The 24,668-nt window shown below is 41.5% G+C and overlaps 1 protein-coding gene across 3 annotated transcripts in view; it reads right to left on the bottom strand.

Annotated features, from left to right (window-relative positions):
* The window catches only part of LOC102254414 (chromosome unknown open reading frame, human C11orf49), a 146,227-nt gene extending 128,409 nt beyond the window's left edge, over positions 1–17,818 (bottom strand). For 2 of the 3 annotated variants that reach the window (XM_005870803.2, XM_005870802.2), the window contains exon 1: positions 17,655–17,818. In XM_005870803.2, coding sequence (XP_005870865.1) covers positions 17,655–17,703 — 49 coding nt within the window. In that variant the 5' untranslated portion in view covers positions 17,704–17,818. Of the gene's footprint in view, positions 1–7,380; positions 7,439–17,654 lie in introns of all 3 variants that reach the window. The other variant, XM_014543365.1, reaches the window with a different exon arrangement.
* Between the last annotated feature and the right edge of the window lie 6,850 nt (positions 17,819–24,668).

Raw genomic sequence — 24,668 nt, 5'->3', positions numbered from 1 at the left:
TGTGCATTGCCATCCCACAGGCTCAACAGCCTAAGCAAGAGGGTCTTGTCATATGAGACCTAGTTTCTAATCTTTGCCCTCTTGATGACTCTTTGGGGCATATGCAAGTTATTTATCCCCCCAACTTAAGTTCCTCAATAGATCATAGAAGAAAAGGATACTTTACTCTCCAAAACTATTTGGAAGCCTGGTTAAGTTGAAGTGAACACTTTGCTTTTATAATGTACCAGAGGCCCGGTGCACAAAATTCGTGCGTGGTGGGGGGGCGCCCTCAGCCTGGCCTGCTCCCTCTCACATTCCAGGACCCCTCGGGAGATGTTCAACTGACGGTTTAGGCCCGATCCCGCAGGGATCCCTGTGGGATCTGGCCTAAAGTGGCAGCTGGACATCCCCCTTGCAATCTGGGACTGCTGGCTCCTAACCTCTCACCTGCCTGCCTGCCTGATCGCCCCTAACCACTCGCCTGCCTGCCTGATCGCCCCTAACTGCTCACCTAACTGCCTGATCGCCCCAACCGCCTCTGCCTGCCTTCCTAATCGCCCCTAACCACTCTGCCTGCCTGTCTGATTGCCCCTAACTGCTCGCCTGGCTGCCTAAGACAAATTGGCTAGGGCACAGCAAGAAGTTTTATACATAATGTCCAGAATAGGCAAATCCATAGAGACAGAATATTGATTAGTACTTGCCAGGAGTTGGGTATAGAGGGAAATGGGAGTGTCTGCTAATTGAGATGGACTTTCTTTTTAAGGTGATGAGAATGTTCTGGAATTAGATTATGCTGGTGGTTGCACAATCTTGTGAATAGACTAAAAAACACTGAATTGTGTATTTAAAAGGGTGAATTTTATGGTATTATATAAAATTATATCTCAATAAAAGAATACACAGACTAATAAAAAAAAGAGTTGAAGATGGCAGCATATCAGAGGGATTTAAGAAAATTTTGGCCCTCACCGGTTTGGCTCAGTAGATAGAGCATCAGCCTGCAGACTGAAGGGTCCCAGGTTCGATTCCGGTCAAGGGCATGTACCTTGGTTGTGGGCATATCCCCAGTAGTGGGTGTGCAGGAGGCAGCTGATCGATGTTTCTCTCTCATCGATGTTTCTAACTCTCTATCCCTCTCCCTTCCTCTCTGTAAAAAAAAATCAATAAAATATATTTTTTTAAAAAAAAAGAAGAAAGAAAGAAAATTTTGGCATGACCGGTATGGCTCAGTGGTTGAGCATCAACCCAGGTACCAAGAGGTCACAGGTTTGATTCCTGGACAGGGCACATGCCCAGGTTGCGGGCTTGATCCCCAGGACGGGTATGTGCGGGTATATTCATGCTTTGCCTATGAATAAAGACAAGCAGCCACCAACAATACACCTCACCTTGAGTGGGAGAGACATCTTCACTGTACATTCTAAGTGTGGCAGATTATTGTTTGCATCCCTCAAAATCTATGCTCCTTTTCTTCTTGCACACATGATGGTATTGGATTCAATCCCCAGGCTCCTTTGCAATTAGCAGGGGCCTTATATTAAGTTCTCACTAATGAAATGTGAGCACAAGTGATGTTTACAAATTTTGCCTAATTGCTTAAAAGGTGTTTGCCCTGGATTCACTCCTCTTTTCCCTTTCTACTGGCTGGAAATGGCTACAACTGAGGCACCCCCAGAAAACATGCCCAGTTAGCTGAAATCCTATACTTCCTAGAGCAGATCCTACCTCCTATATCCTGGACTTAGGTTAAATTAGAGAGAAGCAAATTTCTTTCTTATATTAGCCATTTCTGGGGGGTTGGGAGGAGGTATTTTTATAACGGCAGCTCAGCCATCACATTCTCTGTCGGGAATTCAGCTTCACCCAAGCCACCCCTCACAACAGGGCATCATTCCTACGGGCCTTCTGGAGATGCTTCTGAACTGTGGGCAAAAATGGCAGTAAGTCTTCCCAAATTTTCTCTTGCCTTCTTTTCTTCCTACCAAACTTTTATCTTTCTTTTATTCCTATAAATATTGGTTGGGCCCTAGCTGGTTTGGCTCAGTAGATAGAGCGTTGGCCTGTGAACTGAAGGGTTCCAAGTTCGATTCCGGTCAAGGGCACATGCCCAGGTTGTGGGCTTGATTGTACAGAGTGCCTGGGAAAGCACCTGAGCAAAGGTCGTCAGCTGAATCCAGCGGCGTCGGCAGAGCCATGTCCTGGAAACATACCTCGCCAAAGGCAGGAATGTTGTCAGTCCTGACCTTTAGCTCAGGCACCAGGGGGTGGGTGCCATTATCTAGGTTCACTCAGGCGCAGGGCAGATGCAATTATTCGGGTTCAGCCAGGCCTGACAATTACGAGAAGCCACAAAAATGAAGAATGCAGGTTGATCTTTAAGCATTATTTAACATAATTTCCTTTGTCTTAAACTCTAATAAAACTTCCTGGTATCATGCTGTATATAATAAACACGCTACAGTAGCTCTGGGTCACTGTCTCTCCATCTGAGAACAGTGTCCCACCTGATCCCAGCTTTACTTACTGTTTCTGTGTCTGTCTCTTTCTTTTTCTCAATCCCCAGTCGCCCCTACTCAGGTCTTGTGCACTCTCTAGCTGCGCTGGACACGGCCAAAACACACACTTGATTCCCAGTAGGGGGTGTGCAGGAGGCAGTTGATCAATGATTCTCTCTGATCACTGATGTTTCTCTCTCTCTCCCTCTCACTTTCTCTCTGATATCAATAAAAATATATTTAAAATATAAATTAGCCCTAGCCAGTTTAGCTCAGTGGATAGAGCATTGGCCCAAGGACTGAAGGGTTGCAGGTCTGATTACCATCAAGGGCACATACCTCAGTTGCAGGCTCAATCCCTGACCCCAGTCAGGGCTCATACGGGAGGCAACCAATCCATGTTTCTCTCTCACATCAATGTTTCTCTCTCTCTGTCTCCCCCCATTCCTTCCATGCTCTCTAAAAATCAATGGAAAAAATACCATTTTAACTATATATATACCATTTTAACTATATATATATATATACACACATACACTAGAGGCCCAGTGCACGAATTCATGCACGGTGGGGTCCCTCGGCCTGCTGGTGATTGAGGCCTATCAGAGGGCCGGCTGGCCAGGGGGAGGTACCCTGGGAGGTTGGCCGATGAGCCCTCCGATCGGGGCCTATCGGGTGAGGGGGGCTGGCTGGCAGGGGGGAGGGGCCACGGGAGGTTGGCTGTGGGAGTGCACTGACCACTAGGAGGCAGCTCCTACGTTGAGCATCTGCCCCCTCGTGGTCAGTGCACATCATAGCAACTGGTCAACCGGTCGTTCCAGTCGTTCCAGTTGTTCGGTCATAATGGTCACTTAGGCTTTTATATCCTATACTAGAGGCCCCTTGCACGAAGATTTGTGCAATAGGCCTTCTTTCCCCTGGCTGCCAGTACCAGTTTTCCTCTGGCACCCGGGACCCAGACCATTACTCTGGCCACTGCCTTCCATCTTCGCTCTGGACACAGTCTTCGCTGCGGCTGGAGCCTTCAGTCTTTGCTCCTCACTCCAGCGGGAGTCTTCCATCTCCGGCCAGAGCTGCTCCTGTAGCTCCTTCCGCCCCCCACCCTCGCCCTCATAGCTTGATCGCTGCTTCGCCTGCAGACCTTGCTGACGGGCTCCTGGGTCCCTGGGTGCCACCTTGCCTGCGGCCCATCTTTCCGATCATGACCACAAACATGGGCCACAGGCAAGGCGGCTCCTGGGTCCCGGGGTGCCGCCTTGCCTGCGGCCTGGCTTTCCGATCACAATCACAGGCCGTAGGCAAGGCAGCTCCTGGGTCCCGGGGGGCCGCCTTGCCTGCGACCCGGCTTTCCGATCACAATCACGATCACGGGCCGCAGGCAAGGAGGCTCCTGGGTCCCGGGGGGTCGCCTTGCCTGCGGCCTGGCTTTCCGGCAGCTCCTGGGGTCACACACAGGGGCCTGGATTGCGGCTCCCGGTGTCCCGCCCTGCCTGCAGTATGCAAATTAGCCGCCATCTTTGTTGGCAGTTAATTTGCATATCACACTGATTAGCCGATGGGAGGCGTAGCGAAGGTACGGTCAATTACCATGTTTGTCTATTATTAGATAGAATAATAAAAGTGTAATATGCAAATAGACTGAACAGCAGAACGACTGGATGCTATGACATGCACTGACAACCAGGGGGCAGACACTCAATGCAGAAGCTACCCCCTGGTGGTCAGTGCGCTCCCACAGCGGGAGCGCCGCTCAGCCAGAAGCTGGGCTCACGGCTGGAGAGTGCAGCAGTGGTGGCAGGAGCCTCTCCCGCCTCCCCTGTAGGCGGGTGGTAAAGAGCAAGGGTTCCCAGACTGCGAGAGCCCCAGACTGCGAGAGGGATGTCTGACTGCTGGCTTAGGCCTGATCCCTAAGGGGCCTAAGTGGACATACCCCGAGGGGTCCCAGACTGCAAGAGGGTGCAGACTGGGCTGAGGAAACCCACCCCCCCCACCCCCCCGCCATGGTATGAATCTCGTGCACTGGGCCTCTAGTATGTAGATAATTTTCTGGTGTCCCTTCCTCTGTAAAGATAACCAAAGCTGTTTTTATTACTTGGCTGAGTTTAAGATCTTTCAGCTGGGGAACCAATGTCAGATCCTTCTGTAACTGGACAATCAATGGGTCCGTGCTGTCTGTCACTACTTGAGCCAATTAAGCAGAGATAGGGTTGGATCATATATGAGTATTTATTCCAATACTGCTAACAGTATGGGAGAGCAGCAGGTCATCCACAAAAATCTGCTCTGCATCTAACAATAAGCCAGCTGCTTATATTGGGTAGAAGGACAAAGATTACATAGGGAAGGAGGCAAAAGGGTATGCCAAATGGGCAGTTAACAGGTAATGCAGGCTGAAGATTTGCAAAGGCCTATGGGTATGCAAAGGCTGGGGGTCTTCAAAGGGCTGGCAGCCCTGGTTTCTGCAACAAGGTTGTTAAGCTTTCCATGATAATAGGCAGCTCTAGGATGGGGAGGATGGGCTGCATTTCCAGATGAGCTCACAGGTCCCACGTGCAACTCCCAGCCAGGTTAGAATGTGCCTTCTTAATCAGAACAAAACAATCACAGTTAACAAAACATGATTAATATTTCTTACAATTATAGCTGGTCCCCAATATTCTATTTCTGCCCCTATCACTTCAACAACAGTTATTTTCTCTAACTACTAGGAAATCTATATATATAAAAGCCTAAGTGACCGGCCAACCGGCCAAATGGCTAATAGTCCGACAGGCTGACAGTCCGGTAGCTATGACATGCACTGACCACCAGGGGTCAGATGCTCCACACAGGATCGGAAACCACAGGCATGGAAACATGGCACAGACTGATGAATCTAGAGCAGTGGTTCTCAACCTGTGGGTCGCGACCCCTTTGGCGGTCAAACGACCCTTTCACAGGGGTTGCCTAAGACCATCCTGCATACCAAATATTTACATTATGATTCATAACAGTAGCAACATTACAGTTATGAAGTAGCAACGAAAATAATTTTATGGTTGGATCACAACATGAGGAACTGTATTTAAAGGGCCAGAAGGTTGAGAACCACTGATCTAGAGGGAAGGGGGGAGGGGAGAGGGCGGGAAGAGATTAACCAAAGATCTTATATGCATACTAGAGGCCCAGTGCACAGATTCATGCACTGGTGGGGTCCCTTGGCCTGGCCTGCACCCTCTCTAAATCCGGGACCCCTCGGGGAATGTTGGACTGCTGATTTAGGCCTGATACCTGCAGGCCAGGCTGAGGGCTGAGGGACACCATCACCAGTACACAAATCCATGCACCGGGACTCTAGTACGATAATAAACCGTTCATAATGTAAGACAAATCAACCACTTCTTTTCCTTAAAGTTTGTTTCTCCTTTAGAACTATGAGATCAAAAATAAATATTTACTGGAAGAGCAAAGGTCAAAACAGTCCCTATGTCTAGACATGGCAAGAAAGATTAGCAAGACTCCAGTGGCTATTTGTAGGCAACCTTGAAGAGAAAAAAGGCTCGGCCATATCCCCCAAAGAACTAACCCATTTTCTTCTAAGTATATATTCACCATTTTCTACCATGCCAACCCTTGAAGACAAGGCCAAAGATTGACTGCACTGCACATCAATAAGTTAATCATGCATCTAAATATCAGGTTTGGAGGTATACAGACTATCTAAAAAGATAATCAATTTTAGGTCTCATTAAATAGTTTACTTTAAAATACTTGACATGTATTAATTAATTCATCCTCTCAACCGCCTGTGAGGTAGCTTTTATCAACTCCATTTGTTGGGAAATTTGATCAAGGAGAATAATAACAGTTTTATCTATTTACAAAATACCTTTCTTATAAAGAGTGCTACATGTTTATCTTTTCAATCTTCTAACATTCCTGTGAGGTAAGTGGCAATAATACCGTGTCCTTTCTTAAAGGTGAAATGCTATGGACAAGGAGCTTAATGACTTACTCACATGGTAACTTGTATTTTATCCAGTAACTAGAACATACTGCTTGGCATTAACACTGCACCATGGACTCAAGTCTCAACTCACACACTTCTAGAGTGTCTAAGCTTCTACTTTTCTCTACAGCCATATTTCAAAGCATCACATTCCGAAAAGGATTGAGATCATGCTTGTTTTTTAAGCTCATGTGCTCACTGTTTATCAAGTTTTTATCGTTTTTCTAAATTGGACTATTTAAGTTTTGTCTAGATGCCTGAAAGCTAAATTATTTTTTGTTTACTGTCTGTGCACTAGCATTGTAAGTGATGTCATCAGGAACGTACAAAACTCTTAGACAACGCTGTAGAGCCAATAAAAGCAAAGCAAATCACTTGAGGAAGAGTGCATTTCTTCTTCTTCTTCTTCTTCTTCTTCTTCTTCTCCTTCTCCTTCTGCTTCTTCTTCTTCTTCTTCTTTTTTTTTTTTTTTTGAAATAGGCATCACACAAAAACGTGACTCATTAAACCCAAAAGAGTTGACTATGCCAATAAGGGCTTCTTATGCAGCCTTCCACAAAGAGGCCTGAGTGGCAGCATGAGGCCTTCGCTTCTATGCATTTTCCTCCAGGCAGAATGTGCATTTGTGTGGCTACATACACAATTATAATCTCTCCTGAAAGGCAATTCCTTCCATATGACAGGCTGAGCACTAGCCTGAGTGCTAGCCTCATGTTGCCTGTGCAGTTAACATGCTGAAATACCAGACACATTTAATCTCTCCTTTCTCAAAAAAAAAAAACACAAAAAACTAAGATGGGACAGAAGAATTGAAGCTGTAAAGAACTGCACATAGAGAGAAAAGGAGGCCAGCCCAAGTGCCCAAACTCACTTTCTCAATGGGCTGAGCTTCTTTGTGTGTTGCCTACTTACGTGTCAATTTGCAGGACTTTGGGGCATGAGAACCATGGAGCAGAGTGGTTCTGGCAGCCTGTCCGAGAAGCAAAGCCAAAGACATGTGGCCTTTAGTCATATTCAAAGTGTTATTGTTTCAAACATGCCTATTTTAAAATACATAATTTTCCCATTTTGTGCATGCTGTACGTAAGTTGGCCACAGGAGTTCTGCCACATGATTTTGAAAGAGAGAGAGAGAGAGGGCAATGGCCCGAATGCAGCCCTATCCCTGCCACACACCTCTGTTTACCGGTACTGGGGACCAGTGGGGCTACCCCAGGTGAGAGAAGTCTGAATTTAACAAACACCTGATATGAAGGCCTGGGGTACAAACAGATTTCTGCCTGAGATTACAGAAACTGAAGCTTGTGTTTTATCACAATTACTTGTAATCTCAGAGCAAGACCTTGAGCTACACAATAATAGGACAGCTGGGAAAAAGCTCTTACTCTCTCCAAAGAATAGTGCTTTAAAAAGCTAATTCAATGAAGAAAAAGAAAGGGCCCTGAAAGTGCCCTCTCAAACAATATTTACTTTTAGTGGGTTCCTGCTAATCAAACAAAACTTAGTCAAAAGCTTTTGTGAAAAATACACTTGATGATTTCAGCAATAATTGCTTTGTTTAAAGAAAGGTGCTTAAAAGAAAACATAGCTAATGGGATCAGTAATTTGGTAAATTCAGATGTGTTTGGGAAAATCCCTCTTCTCTTTGAAAAATCATTAAAATTCTGCTCAGATAAATGTGTTTTGACTTGAAATTCCAATCATAGAATGAGCTATTTCCTATGGTCCCTAGGGAAGTAGTGCAAGGGTGACCCCAACACAGAGGACCCGGGGATTAGTTTATCAGGGTAATTCCTGTCTTAAAGCATATGACTCTGCACAACTAAAGGACAGGATCTCATGGAGATGCCCTGAAATTGTATAAAATTTCCCTCCTTCTTAAAATGACATTTTAAAAAAATGGATTAAATCTCACTGTTGTGTAACAAAATACAGAAACTATGGTATCAATCAAGAAACTAACATTAGATATAATCAGAGTTTAAAACCAGAAGGATCCAGGGAAAATTTTCATCAGTCATCCCTTTTTTTCATCCATGGAAAAGGAAAAAAATCCTAGTGTCTCTCACATGATAGAACCAAATTCCATTCTCCCAGTTTAAAAAAAAATGTTTTTTATTCTACTTAAAGCAGACCATTCATTTAACTTGGGCAGAGCATTGTACTAGATTTTGGAGATAAGCTGCCCTTATGGCTTCCTGTTCTATTAGAAACCAACAATAACCAAGTATATAAATAGATAACGTACTGTGATAACTGCTAAAAAGGACAGAAACAGGATGATGAACTAGAAATAAGCTAATGGATCATCTGTCTCTTCTGATCTACTATTATTACTTTTTAAAACTTTAATTACCTACTCAGCCTCCTAAGATTACTCAATCCGCAAACATGGTATTTGTGATCCCCAACTTTTGGATAGCATTTGGAGGAAAGATTCTAATTTACTTGTATGTATAAATGATAAGCAAGGTCTAAACTTTACATAACTATTTTAAAACACTAGAATAACCTCGAAGTAGCCTGCAATTTAGTTACCTTGGAGAAATGGGGATAGGTGAGGATCAGGAACAACATGCCTTAGAACTCACTTGCTCTTTTTCCCCCAAACAAAAGGATATTACATTTATTAAATAGCTTACAGACTCCTTGAAAAGGCAGAAGAAACAGTCTGGGTTGAACTTCCAGGAACAACTCCCAAAGGCACATCCCAGAAGTAGGCCACCAGGGAACTGCTGTCCCTGCCATGACTGAAAAAGCTGCTGACCAAACTGGGAAAGCACCAACACAGCTGCATGCAGACAGCTCACCCACTCTACAACAGCACTTACTACACTGTCACTGTGTGTTAGTTTCTGAATATGTTCCATCTCCCATCTATGGTATAAGTTGCCTGGTGGGGGAGGGACATTTACATTCATTCCTTGCATTATATAGAAAGAGCATGAAGAAGGAAGGGAGGGAGAAATGAAGGGAGGGAGGAAAGAAGGGAGGGAGGAAGGGGGGGGGGGGGGAGGGAGAGAGGGAGGGAGGGGAAGAAAGGAAAGGAAGAAGAGGGACAGATGATTTTGTGAATATGTTCATTACTTTTTAAAGTGCCCTAATTTCCAAATATTTAGGAAGTCAGTGTAATAGCTATAATAATATCTTATTTCATTTCCTTTTTGCAATAACCCAAGCACTTTAAAGCCCTAAGAGTATTTCTGCTAACTTATTATAAACAGCACTGTTTCCTAGCATAAGGTTGGATTTGGAAAGTCCCCTAATTATACTCAAACAAAATAAATGTGCTTATCAGGATTCATCCAAAAGCAAAAAAAAAAAAAAAGGTGTCTGGCAGTAACACAAGTAAATATCATATGCATGCATATCAGCAAATACAAAAAAAAAATAAGATTGGTAACACTTAAGTCTTCCACATGGAAAGAATCACATATCAGAACTTCTGCCAAGACTTGAAGAAACTGTATTGACCTCATGGCTGGAAGGGACTATATCAGTGACTGTTGGATGTTGTCTTAGTCCAGGTATTCTGAGAAGCAGACACCAAGACAGGATCAGACTAGCAAGAGGTAAACTAGGAGAAATGTCCATGGGGAAACTGTGGAGAAAGCCGGAGGAAGCTGGGAGAGCTGACAGAACACAATGCAGGTTTGACCCCAGGATGGGGGAGGTGGGGGGGCCGGTAGAGGAGCATGAAGATAGAGAAAGAAATGAACTGCAGTGCAGTGCGAGTCTTCAAGCCAAAGTCACCATTGGAAGAGTCACCCATCTCCTAGAAATGTCTCTCTCCGAACCACTCATTGGCTGGGAGTAGCCCATGGGAAATGTGACTTCAGTGTGAACAAGGTGTTGGATTCAGAGCTGGGGTTGGGAGTCAATTACCCTCCCCAAAGTAAGAGATCATAGAGGCACATTTTCATGGCTGCCAATTACATATTTTTATAATAGTAATAATAATAGTAGCTAATATTTATTGAACACCTACACAGGTACTCTAAAAAGAAATATATCTTACTCATTTTGTACATCTTCTTTTCACAATGTAGATCCAATACAGCAGCCAGGCATTGCTTTAAAAGTTTACATGTATGAGGTAGGAGCTAAGTACTATTATTAGCTACATTTTGCAAATAAGAAAACTAAGGCACAGAGAGGCTGAGTAACTTCTTAAAGGTCACACAGCTGAAAGTACATAGATTACTGTCAATAAAACTCTATCAAATGGTTTCTTTCTAGAAGTTATCTTCCTCATTGTCTGCCTCAAGGACATAAATCCAGTAGCAAGAAACTGGAATTTTACTGTTCCCTGATCCATCCCGATTCCTAGGATGCCCCCTCCTGGCAGAAATGTTAAATTAAGCCCTTTAAGCCACTGAACTTACTCCAGGATCCATGCATAAGTCTACTCAATAGTTGGAGCCTCATTTTTGGAGTTGCTCAGGTATTTATAATGTGGAGTTTAACAATGTGAACTCTGGAGTCAGACTGCTGGATTAGAATTATTCCTTTATGATTTCTTAACCAGTTATTTAGTATCTTTGTGGGGCAGTTTCCTCATCTGTGAAATGAAGATAACAATAGAAACTATCATTTTTTAAAAATATATTTTTATTGATTTCAGAGAGGAAGGGAGAGGGAGAGAGACAGAAACATCAATGATGAGAGAGAATCATTGACTGGCTGGCTGGCTGCCTCCTGCACGCCTCCTACTTCGGATTGAGCCCAAAATCTAGGCATGTGCCCTGACCGGAATTGAATCCGGGAGACTTCAATCCGCAGGCTGACGCTCTATCCACTGAGCTGAACCAGCTAGGGCAGAAACTATCTTTATATGCATTAATATAAGTAAAACACTTAAAATATTACCTGGTACATGCTACATGTTTAATAAACCTTAGTTGTTAGCTTCTCACATCTGGGGTACCCTAAAGTCAGATTATTTATCTTCAAATTTTAAGAAATATATTTTTATTGATTTCAGAGAGGAAGGGAGAGGGAGAAAGAGATAGTAACACCAATGATGAGAATCATTGATCAGCTGCCTCCTCCACGCCCCCTACTGGGGATTGAGCGTGTACCCCGGGCATGTGCCTTTGACCAGAATCAAACCTGGGACCTTCAATCCCCAGGCTGACACTCTATCCACTAAGCCAAATCGGCTAGGGCATCAATTTAACATATATGTATGTATTAAGTGTCTACATTGTGAAAGGCAGGTAGGTATACAAGATGAGTAAGATACAATTCCTGTTTTCAGGAAACTTATTTGCAACTAATAAACTGTTTAAGAGCTCCATCCTAAGAGGGAAGCAAGGATCATTGCCCTTTGCAAGCAAAACATGTTTTGGTTTGTTTGTTTTTATCTTCATAGTGGAGAGGAAAAAACAGGCTATGGAATCCAATAAACCTGAGTTTGAAAACCTGCTCTGCCATGCATTATCACCTATGTGACTTTGTACAAATCAATTAGCCTTCCTAAGCCTGTTTCCTTCTTTGTAAAATGAGGAGATATTAATAACTACAAAATGGGATTAATAATAAAACCTTCTAAGGGTGGTTGGGAAGATTAAATAAGATAAAGCACAGTGCTAAGCATATATGAAGTGCTCAATTTATTGTGATTCCTCTAAAAGTATAGCCGACAAAGGAGAAAGACCATCTCTGATTTCCAAGAGTTATCTATCATGCCAACCCACTATCAACCTTAGTGAGAATAAGCAGTTTCCATGGAAACAGAAGAGACAACTTTGAGCATGACTGAAAGCATGCACCTCACCAAAGTAGGTGGGGTAAAAAATAAACCTCACACCCTCGTGCTTATACTCAGGTCAGCACGTAGGTGGTGTGTTTTGTACACCTGGGACCAAAACAGGCTGCCCTTGGGCTCTAGAGAGCTCCCCACACCCAATCAGATACACAGACACACCTCAGCCTCTGGCAAAAGCTTCTGATAAGTATGCATAAGGCTGGAACTCTTTCAAGGGTTCTATACTTATTTCATCTCCTTTCCAGACTCTCATCTATTTAGGCCTAAGCATTAACATAATTTCTATCACTACATTCTGACAGTTGCAGGCATAAACATCACTGAGCTGATTCTATAATGATCTTAAGATCCTAAGCCAGCAATTTTCAAATTTTCTCATACTCAGCACACATAAACTAATTATTAAAATTCTGCAGCACACTAAAAAATATATTCTATTTTTTTGCCAATCTGACAAAAATAGATATAATTGATTTATTTTTTTAAAAATAATAGTAATTACCCTTTTTGCTCCAAAGTGACTTTTTGTTGTTGTTAATCCTCACCCAAGGATATTTTTCCATTGATTTTTAGAGGAAGGGAGGGGGAGAGACAGAGAGAGAAACATCGATGTGGTTGCCTCCCTCATGTGCCCCAACCAGGGCCAGGGATGGAGACTGCAATCAAGGTATTTGCCCTCGACCAGAATCAAACCTGGGACTCTTCAGTACATGGGCTAATGCTCTAACCACTGCGTAACCGGCTAGGGTCAAAGTGCCTTTTAAAAAAATCAGGTGCCTATATTTGTATATAAGAATTTTTGGTAATCAATGACACGCAACCTTATTATGTGACATGACCAATAAGATGCAACTCTATTCTATGACCTATACATTTATGACTCAAGACTGGGCATTCACACCTGACAGCTGTTGGTGTGTTGGCTGTTGTCATTTTTTTATTTGACAATCTAAGTGAAAAGAGGTCAGTGCCCCTGACTGAATAATCAGGTATTGCATGTTTTAAAATTTCTGTGGCACACCAGTTGAAAATCTCTGGCCTAACACATTCCAGGCCATGATTACAGGTTCCTAATCCACAAAGTCAGTGGGGAATAGATCAGTTTATACAACGTGATGAGAGATTGTTTTCTTCACTAATAGTTGAAAAGGCAAATATAAACCCTGGCTAGCAGATAGAAAGGGAAACCTATAGATATTCACAGGTATCTCTGTAATTTACACCAGAATACTAAAAAGAGGTCCCTGACACACTTACCAAAGGGTACTCAGCTTTGGCTTTTGTTTGCTCAATGGTTAGAGCTTTCCAGTCTCTACAATTTTCTTTTCTCCATATATATTTTCTTCTCTAGGACTATACATGTAAGTGACTTCATAATTTTTAAAAAAGAAAAAAGAATGAAAACAAAAATAAAACCCTCCACGAGTATTTAAAAATTTAAACCAGGAAATATTTTATTAAATTAATCTATAAGGAGTGGTCACTAAATGGTCATTAAATTGAGGGTGAATGCTTCAAAACAGCATGCCTCTAAAAGAGACCAAATTTAAATGAGCAGGGGTTGTTCTCAACCAAAGATAGATGCATTTCAGCAGAGTTGTATGGTTTGATGAACCATAAGGAAAACAGTAAGTAGTGAGCAATATAAATGTCCAGATGGTGGTTAAGACAGGGAGTTAAGATACTTAAATGCCACAGAGCCTTCAGGAGCACTTGTTCAGGGTTCAAGGAATAGGTAGACGGTCGGATACTGAAGCTTTTCAACCAACCCGAGACTTTGATTTGTTTGTAGATTGATTATCAGCATCGACACAAATTGGTCTTTCTGAAAAAGCCACTAATAGAGGGACCACCAAATATCTATAGGTTTCCCTCTCTATCTGCTAACTAGGGTTTATATTTGCCTTTTCAACTATTAGTGAAGAAAACAATCTCTCATCACGTTGTATAAACTGATCTATTCCCCACTGACTTTGTGGATTAGGAACCTGTAATCATGGCCTGGAATGGTTTAGGCCAGAGATTTTCAACTGGTGTGCCACAGAATTTTTAAAACACGCAACACCTGATTATTCAGTCAGGGGCACTGACCTCTTTTCACTTAGATTGTATATTAAATATGCCAAGCCTTTGAGACATATAATTTAAACAATAAACACCCAAGAAAATAAATAATGGGCTAGGCTTTTCAAATACTTCATAGATTAATTGAGTGCTGGATAAATAAAATATGTAAAATCCTGAGCAAAAGTCTAGGTATTACTAGACATTTATTGGATGCAAATTTATCTGTGATATAACTATGCCCTTTTGGCTGACTACAATTTCTCTCTCTCTCCATGCCTTTTTTAAAAAGTTATCTTTATTATTGAAAGTATTACAGATATCCCCCCATTTTCCCCCATTGATCCCCTCCACCCTGCTTCCACCCCCTCCCTAGGCCTTCCTCACACTATTGTCTGTCCATGAGCTATGCATATATACATATAAGTTCATTGGTTAGTCTCTCCCCACCCCACCCCCCAACCCCTTCCCTCTGAAATAAGTCAATCTGTTGCATGCTTCAATGTCTCTGGATCTTTTTTGTTCATTAGTTTATTTTGTTCATTAGATTCCACATATACTAGGTAAGTGGGATTATGTGATGCTTGTCTTTCTCTGACTGGCTTATTTCACTTAGCATAATACCCTCCAGGCCCTTCCAGGCTGTCTCAAAGGGTAAGAGATCCTTCTTTTATTATTACTAGTGGCCCAGTGCATGGATTTGTGCACATTGAAAGGAAATTAATTAGAAGAAATATTTTAATATCACTATTCGTCCTTTTTCTATAATAGAAGTGTCAACCAAATTCACAATCAACAATGACAACTCAGGCATGTGCCCTGCTGCGTGCAATTGGCGCCAGCGAGAGCTTTATATGTATTGTGCATGCTCAGGTCAACTTAGCCTTTTATATATATAGAATAAACTTGCTTAATTAGACCTGCTTTCTGATTTAGCTAAACTTTTTCCAGCCCGGTGAAGCACCCCAACTTCTCTTTCAGGTAATTGTCAGCAACACAACAGTAAACATCAACACAAAGCAGATTATTATTATAGATCTCGAAGGGAGAACAAAGGGTAAAATATTTAGCAGCAGCAGTGTTTGACTATATTCTGTGCAGTGAGAAAACCTGAAGTCATTTTCAAGGTCCACCATTTCTTACTTCTTTTCAGGGTCAAGTTGTTTCCAAGCTTTCTAAATCTCCATTTTCTGGCTAATGAAAAAAAACATAGCCGTAACCGGTTTGGCTCAGTGGATAGAGCATCAGCCTGCGGACCGAAAGGTCTCAGGTTCGATTCCGGTCAAGGGCATGTACCTTGGGTGGGGGCACATCCCCAGTAGGGGGCGTGCAAGAGGCAGCTGAATCGATGTTTCTCTCTCATAGATGTTTCTAACTTTCTATCCCTCTCCCTCTCCCTTCCTCTCTGTAAAATATCAATAAAATATATTTTAAAAAATATTTAAAATGCATATACTCCTGACCTGCTGATTCTACTTTGTGGAATTGATCCTTGCAGATATACTAATAAGGGAACAAAATTGGTTATTCAGTGCAGTATTTTTAGTAGTAGCAAAAGGCTAAAAACAACTTACTGTCTACCAACAGAGAATTGGTTAAATAAATTATTTATATACTATACAGCTAAAAAAAGAATGAGGAGGCTCTCTTCTGATAAATTACTCTGAGATATATTAAATGAAAAAAGTATGCACTGTATTCTCCTTTATGTACCTAATAAAATAAACTCTGGAAGGATACTCAGGAAAACAGTAATAGTGGTTACTGGTGAGCGACTGGCTATGGATGAGAACTGGCAGGAGGGGGCGGGGGAAGGGTGGCAGGAGACTTACTATAATCTTCTTTATGTTGTATTATTTTTTAAAATATATTTTATTGATTTTTTTACAGAGAGGAAGTGAGAGGGATTGAGAGTTAGAAACATCAATGAGAAACATCGATCAGCTGCCTCCTGCACACCCCTTACTGGGGATGTGCCCGCAACCAAGGTACATGCCCTTGACCAGAATCGAACCTGGGACCCTTCAGTCCGCAGGCCGACGCTCTATCCACTGAGCCAAACCGGTCAGGGCTATATTTTAATTTTTTAAAAAACTTCTTTATATTTTAAATCAGTTTCTGTATTATCAATTGAAAATTTTAAACTAGAATTGTTTTTCATTAAAAATGTGTATAGTACATCTAAACAATTGAATATTATTCAATGATAAAAAGAAATGAGCTATCAGCCAGGAAAAGACATTCAGGGACCTTAAATGCTTAAGTGAAAAAAGCCAATTTATTGGCTGACTCCAACTCTATGACATTCTGGAGAAGTAAAACTTTAAAGACGGTAAAAAGATTAGTGATTGCCAAGGGTTGAGGTGCAGGTCTAAGGATGAAGAGGTAGAACACAGAGAATTTTTAGAGCAGTGAAACTATTCTGCATGATACTATAATGACAGTTACATGACATTACATATTTATTAAAATCCATAGAACTGACAACACAAAGACTGAACCCTAATGTAAGCTTTGCACTTTAGTTAATAATAATGTCTCAACACTGGTTCATCAGTTATAACAAAGGTACTATACTAATGCCAGGTATTAATAGTAAGAAAAACTCTGAGTAGGGGAGAGAGGGAATATTATGGGAACTCTGTATAATATCTGCTCAATTTTCTGTAAACTTGAACCCGCTCTAAAAAATAAGGTCTATCTATTTTTTAAAATTTGTGTGCATACATCCCTTTTTCATCCAGTAAATGCCTTACACGCTGATGGTGCTCAATAAAGTACTAGCTACAGCCTTAGTGGTCAAGAGCTCTACGATTGCCTAGCTGTGCGGCCTCATTTGTGTGAGTTGCCTCTTCAGCCTCAGTTTCTCCAGCTGCAAAATGGAAGAAAAATGCAGTATTTCCTCCAGGGCTGTTGTGACGATTCAAAAAAGAATGCATGTAAGATGTTTAGTAGAGTGCATAATGTAAAAGAAACGCTCACAATTGGGAGTTGCCGCTATGTAATGGTAAAATTATTGTTCACAGAATGCCTGATTTGGCACTTCAAGGTTCATGGTTATTCCACTACCAGCATATCAATACCCCCACCCCCACCCCCAGGACCCCAAATTCTCAACTCCAACCTATCCCACTTTGAACACAACCCTCACAGCCTCAGCTGCAGCCCGTCCACTTCTGACATTCTTTACTCCCCAGGTGCTGTTTTCCGCTTCGCTGGGCCTAACGGGCTTAGGACCCGGACGCGCCCCCTTCCCCGCTCCTCCCCATCCCAGCTCGACCGGGTCCCACACAGACCCCGCCCCCGCCCCCGCCTAATTTGTCTGTAAGTCTTTCCTTCCCCAAGGCTCCTACCCAGATACTCGTAGTCCGGTAGGGCTAGGCGCTCCGGACTCAGCATCATTGCACAAGGAGAGCTTCCAAGCTGTAGCTCTCCGGCTTCCGGAAGCCAGGTCACCAGCACTCTCCGTTGCCGTGGCACCTACGCAGCCGGAGAAGAGGAAAGAGGCGGAGGGGGTGTCACGCAAACAGTTTCCGTACCGCAACGCGAAGCTGGCCACACGAGTTCCGGGAGCGGTTGCTTTGCAGCGGTCCAGTCTTCTTAGGACTCAAGAATTCTCGAGGCGTTAGTTGGTTTTAGAAGAATTTGAGCGGAAAAATATTATTGCCAGCCTCCCATATTCTCAATTTCTGAATTTCATAACTATTCCTGCTTTATACAGCTGTTATCCTCACAATAGCTCCCACCTCTAAATTTCCGTAAACAATATCTCATTACCTATTTTTATCTATTATTTACTATATTTGCTACAAAATGCTTTCAAGTGCTTATATCTTGGTTGCTCCTGTAACAAGGCTGCTCATTAAAATTTGTGTACATTCATCCTATAACAAAACGTGCTCATTAAACCCTCTAGGATTCATTAACATTTCCTCTCAAAATCCTCTATCTTTAGTCCCTCCTTCTACTCCTATGCCTTACTGTTTGGTACCCTTTCCAAGTGTTTGTTTTTTTTTCTACCAAGACACTTCACTTTTTTTTTTCTTTTTTTAAAAGGATCCCTCTTTTTAAAAAAAAATATATATTTTTTTAATTGATTTCAGAGAGGAAGGAAGAGGAAGAGAGAGAGAGAGAAACATCAATGATGAGAGAGAATCATTGATTGGCTGCTTCATGCATGCCCCTTACTGGGGCTTCAGCCAGCAATCCGGGCATGTGCCCTTGACTAGAATCGAACCCGGGATCCTTCAGTCCATAGGCAGAGACCCTATCCACTACCAGTGGTTCTCAACCTGTGGGTCACGACCCCTTTGGGAGTCGAACAACCCTTTCACAGGGGTTGCCTAAGATCATCGGAAAACACATATATAATTACATATTGTTTTTGTGATTAATCACTATGCTTTAATTATGTTCAATTTGTAACAATTAAATTGGGGGTCACCACAACATGAGGAACTGTATTAAAGGGTCGCGGCATTAGGAAGGTTGAGAACCACTGCACTAAGCCAAACCAGCTAGGGCAACACTTCACTTCTTGAGGGGATGGGATGCACAAACAAAGACACCTATTGGATTTCTTTCCTCATATGCCTAATTGCTCACTTCTTTAAGAGGGGAGAACGTTCATTGCTTTTTACGTTTCCAGAGATCCCCATATTTCTCTTTTTGCTCCCCTTTGTTCCCAAAAGCAGGTTAATGGTCTGTAGCACTTGTCACAGTTGAAACCTATTAGAAAAAGCCACTCTGCTCTCACTTTAAAAAAAAAATAGTTAGAAACATCAATGAGAGAGAAGCATCGATCAGCTGCCTCCTGCACACCCCCTACTGAGGATGTGCCTACAACCAAGGTACATGCCCTTGACCGGAATCGAACCTGGGACCCTTCAGTCCCCAGGCCAACGCTCTATCCAGTAAGCCAAACCAGCTAGGGCCTGCTCTCACTTTTTTAGTTTGTCTCTCCTCCTCCCCCAAAGAGAAGGTGAGGTTTTGTGAAAAGAAAGAAAACAAAAATCATGCTATCAAAAGAATGACTGGGAAACCGGTGGACCACCTACATTGGGAGGAAAAAGAAAGAGGAGGTTCTTCTCTTTGTGTTTTGAGTGGTCTATTCTTAGCCTCCTCTACCAGGAGCTTCAAACCTCCTAATTCTCCCTTTCCCTTAAAATTGTATATGTGTCTCATTTCTAGGTTCCTGTGAGTCACTCTGTGTTTAGATGCGGTAAGGATAAAGGGACAGACCCAAACTAGGAACAGCATTTATTATTTTGAGGTAATGAATTTACTAATTTGATATTTGATGTGAAGTCCTACAAATATGATGAAAATATTTGTCTTCTTCCTCCACCCTCACCTTCCATTCTCCTTACCAATGCAGCTTAAAGGTATGGGAGTTTATAACTTTCACACCTGTGGCTTATTACTATTATTAATAAAGTAATAGGATAGTAATTATTGAGGGTTACAATTTCATTCTATTTCCAAGCAACTTGAAGCTATTTGCAGATCATTTCATTTGTCCTGAGAACTTTCTAAGGCACTTCTCCTTTCCTAAGTAGGAAAACTGAGGAATATAGGAAGATGAATTGTCTATCACCATCCAGCCAATAGTGGGTGACCTGAAACTGGATCTCACTATCCCAACCCTCAGGCTAGTGGTCTGACCACTAAACCACACAGCCTCTTTTTTTAGGGTTTATTGGCTTGGTTTTTATTTATTCATTTTTCTTTTGCTCTGCCCTGCCAGCAACTGGAAGCTACAAGATAAAAGAAGCGAATTTTCAGTCCAGGCTGAACATTTGACATCCTTTTATTTGTGGAGCATTATCCTGGGGCTTGGAGGGTGATGCTGCTGAGGTCTGTGTGGTGGAGCTGGGAACCAGCCCCAAGAATATAGCTTTGTTTGGGCATTAACCCATTTGCGGTTATAATAATGATAAGTTTCAGCACCAGTGGCGCCCGACTGTTAATGACTCAAAGAAAGCTAAATAAGAACAAGATGTCATCTGTGGAGCAATTTGTAGGTTTTTCCTACAGCTCCATTCCTTCCATAAAAATCCTAAGGACCCTTACATTTAGAGTCAGCCTCTATTCTTAATGTCCTGAACAGTCTGTGAAGACTTAGAAAGGGGAGGTGGTTGCTAGACTAAGGCTTCAAGAAAATTTGGGGTTGCAGAAGTAACAGGTAGACTTTATTGCTGGTGGAAATACTGACTGTTGACAGTTTTCTTCTTTATATTTTTCTATATTCACAAAAGTTTTCTATAATAGCCATGTATTATAACCTGAAAACAAACAAAGACAATAAATGAGTGGCTTGAAGATCTTGAAAATATTCTTCAAACAGAAGTGATGACCTTTCAACTAGTGTTTGGTTTTCTTAATAAAGAGCCACCACTTTTAGATTTATCTTCTGCCATAGATTACGCAATAATAGATTTTGGCAATACTTCAGTGGTGGAGGAAATATTTCAGTGAAACATACAAAACATCAGTCTTAAGAAAAGTGGAAGTACATAAGAGTTGTTAAAGCCAAGTATATTTTTGTGACCCTGTTGAGTATCAAGGAAAGGAAAAAAAGTCATCCGTCTATTTAGATGGGCTTTTCAAGTTCTTAAATTATCATAGCATGTTTCTGAAAATTTTACCCAAACTAATAGTCATCCACTAAATCAGAAGACAACTTCACAATCCTGAAAATAAGCAGGCATTATAAAATTGATTAAAACATAGAGAGGGCATGAGATATTAAAGTATTATAGCATAAGGAATGGAAACATCAACCTCAAAACAATAGAAGAAACACCCACAAGAGAGAGTATATGTTGAGATGTCAATTTATCAGATTATAATTAGTAATTATAAAGAGAAAATTAATAGACATCACTGGCTCTGCCAAGGACCTATGAAGAGATTGATAGGAAAGAAAATCTTCCCTGGAATTGAAAACTTCAGAAAAAAATCAATATACTAGTTTTAAACCTCAAGGAAACAATAAGGAAAGAGAAAATTCAGGCTGAATTATTGCTACAAAACAGGTTCAAGAAATTAGGACAAGCTTTTATCAACTCATCAAGCAGAAAAGATGCTAAAGGCGCTTCTACTAAGAAATGCAGGTCATGAAATTCATTTTCAGCTACCAGGCTCTTGCTCTTCTTAAAAGATTTATCCTCCTTAGGAACAAAGCAGAAACTAAATATGATACCACCATTTGGAATTAACATGATTAAACTAAAAATGCTATTTACCGACAAGCCATTTTGGACTACTACGGGTCAACAGACCAGAGCTTTGGGAGAATTTGCAAAGAAAACATCCACAAACTCTGGCACGGTTAAAAATAACTAATGTGCCCAGCCAGCGTGGCTCAGTGGTTAAGCGTCGACCTATGAACCAGGAGGTCACGGTTCAATTCCCGGTCAGGGCACATGCCCAGGTTGTGAACTTGATCCCCATTGTGGGATGTGTAGGAGGCAGCCAATCAATGATTCTCTCCCATCATTGATGTTTCTATCTCTCTCTCCCTCTCCCCTCCTCTCTGAAATAAATAAAAATATTTTTAAAAAATAACTAATGCATTACAAGAAAGTGATTAAGAAGACACGGCTTAAATTGAACTGGAAGCTGAAAGGCAAATTACAGACTTGTACCTTCTTGTTATTTTAAATTTTCAAACGCTGCTAAAAGAGCTGGAATTACACTTTCATATAATTTGAAAGGGAGGAAGATTTTTCTGATTCTTCTTGGTAGCTTACAAAAATTAGCTGGGCCTTCCTCTGTCCTAGATGATACACTTTAATAATCACTTATGTCATTTTTAAAAAAATTCTTTAAATTCTCCTACTAGATTATGAGTTCCTTGAGGGCAGGGACTTCATTCATCTTTATATTTCTAGGATCATGCATAGGGCCTGGTAAAATAAATGCTTGAATGCCATAAGTAGATTTTTCTTCCTGTAAGTTAAAAGTCTAAAAAGCAAAGTCAATCCAACCCATAGGACTTATGGTTGCCTCATCTGAACCAATTTATTATATAAAGAGTCCAGAAAAATGCAAGGCACCATTGAAAAAGGCATTAAAAATTAATCAGAAAACATTGGCAGCCCAGCCCAAGTAACTCAGTTGGTTAGAGTGTTGTCCCTATACACAAACGTTGAGAGTTTGATCTCCGGTCAGGGCACATACAAGAAGCAGCCAATGAATACATAAATAAGTGGAACAATGAATAAATATTTCTCTCTCCCTTTCTTTCTCTCTAAATAAATCAATAATTTTTTTAAAACTACAGTATTAAAAAATAAAGCATTGGCATATCCTTCCTACACCTAAATACTGTATGTGACAGATCATCATATCTTAAGAAATGCCCAGAAAAAAAGTAACAAAATCAACAAAAAGCATAGAGACAATGCTACAATGTAGACAAGCCAAGAGAATTAGTTCAGGGGGGATGAAAGGGAATGTGTTAGGAATCATTAAATAAACTTAGGATATGAACTGGAAGTCCCACATTTCAGAATCTTAGGATGAAAAGCTGCAGTCTCTGTGTCTATTTTTTCTCTGCCAAGCCATGAAGAGTTTATTGTTCTAATATTCAAATTTGACCATGTTACTTCCTTACTTAAAAAGCATTGCTGACTCACCATTACTAGGATGAAGTAAAATTCCTTAACCTGCAGACATATACACTTCACAGTCCTGTTCCAACCCACCTTCCTAGCCACTTTGCCATTCACTCTTCCCTACATACTTAATACTCCAACCATACTTTCCTACTCACTGTTCCTAAACATACTGAGCTTTTTCACATCCTCCTGTTTGGGGCATAAGCTCTTCTCTCCACTAAGAACGTATCACTCCCACATTTGCTGCCTAGTGAACTCTTACACATCCTATAAGACCTAGGCTAAATGCCACCACCTCTATGAAACGGTATCCAACCTGCTAGATAAAATAAAGGCAGCGAGTGAGAACAAGGCAAATTTAGGGTGGTGAGGTGAACCTTCTCCAAGGCTGTGACATTGTGCTGAGACCAGCCATGGACAGGTCTGTCTGGGGAAACAGCATTCTAAGTAGAAGAGACAGACAGCTCATGTAAAGGGTGGAAAAAGGAAAAGACAGCATGTTGCTGAGCAGAAAGAAAGCCAGTATGGCTGGAGTGGAATGAATAAGGGGAAACATGGTCAAAGAAGTAGGCAAAGGCCAGATCCTGAAGGACCTTGAAGGCCAAGGGAGAAATATGGTTGTTATTCTAAGTGTAACAGGAAGCCATTGGTAGGTTTTATGCCAAGAAATGACATGATCTGATTTACGTTTTTTAAGAAGTCACCCAGGTTGCTTTGTACAGAATGAATTATAAAGGGGCAAGTGTGGGAACAGAGAGACCATTTACATAGATGCTTGATTCATGTTTGTTATTAAAGCAAATGTTTATTCATTGATACATTTGTTTATGCATCATTCTAAATTTATCTTTGCTTCTGAAATAAGTAAGATATACTGAGATATTTGCTGCAAAGGGCTCTACTTATATATCCCAGGTGAGTGAATATGAAGCTTTCAGGAGATAAAAATGTGCTAGAAAGTGCCACTATTCAGAAGGTGCCCCAAGTTAGGCCAGGGACCTGAATCAGCTATTATAACCCAGATTCTGACATGAGTACCACTACTGAGCTGAAACATGAAAAGTGTTGATATTAGAAATGGTGGTATGGAGGATCTGCAAGGAAAGAAAGCACAGAAATGTAAATCAGACTATTCCCTTATACTTTCACTTGTTTCCTGGTCTCCAGCAGTATCACCCCTCCTCCCCACAACCTAGAGAAAAGCATTGCTAACAGTTAATGACACTTTTTCATAGATCCGATGGACATATTTCCTGGCTCACAGCCTTTGCACATTCTGTTCCTTCTGCCTGGAAGACCCTCCCCACCTATTCTTATCCTGATGACTCTTAATCAACTTAAGTGTCAGTGCCTCTGACAGGCCTTGCTTGAAACCCCAAATTTAAATCAAGTCTCTCTTTTAATAGGCCCTGTACTTTTCCTTGAATGCCCCTATCATTTGTAGCTTTACATTCATTTGTGAGATCATTTTTTTAGATCATTCTTTTAATGCCTCTGTATATTTGTAGCCTCCACACCCATCAGACTGTAAGTTCCAGAGAACCGATATATCTGTTTACCACTGTTTCTACAGTGTCTGGCACATAATACTCTGTAATAAATACTTACTATTACTAAGTGAATGAATACCAGGAATAGGCTTCCCAAGGCAAATCAGATGCCTTTAGCTCCTTTGGCTGAACTTTCTCTTGTTTTCCCTTCTATAAGAATCCCTGCCCTCTACTCACAGAAAGTGAATTCTAG

Source organism: Myotis brandtii, unplaced genomic scaffold (genome assembly GCF_000412655.1).
Source record: "Myotis brandtii unplaced genomic scaffold, ASM41265v1 scaffold324, whole genome shotgun sequence".
Classification (NCBI taxonomy): domain Eukaryota; kingdom Metazoa; phylum Chordata; class Mammalia; order Chiroptera; family Vespertilionidae; genus Myotis; species Myotis brandtii.
The sequence above is the reverse complement of the archived record's forward strand: the minus strand, read 5'-3'. Positions and strand labels throughout refer to the sequence as shown.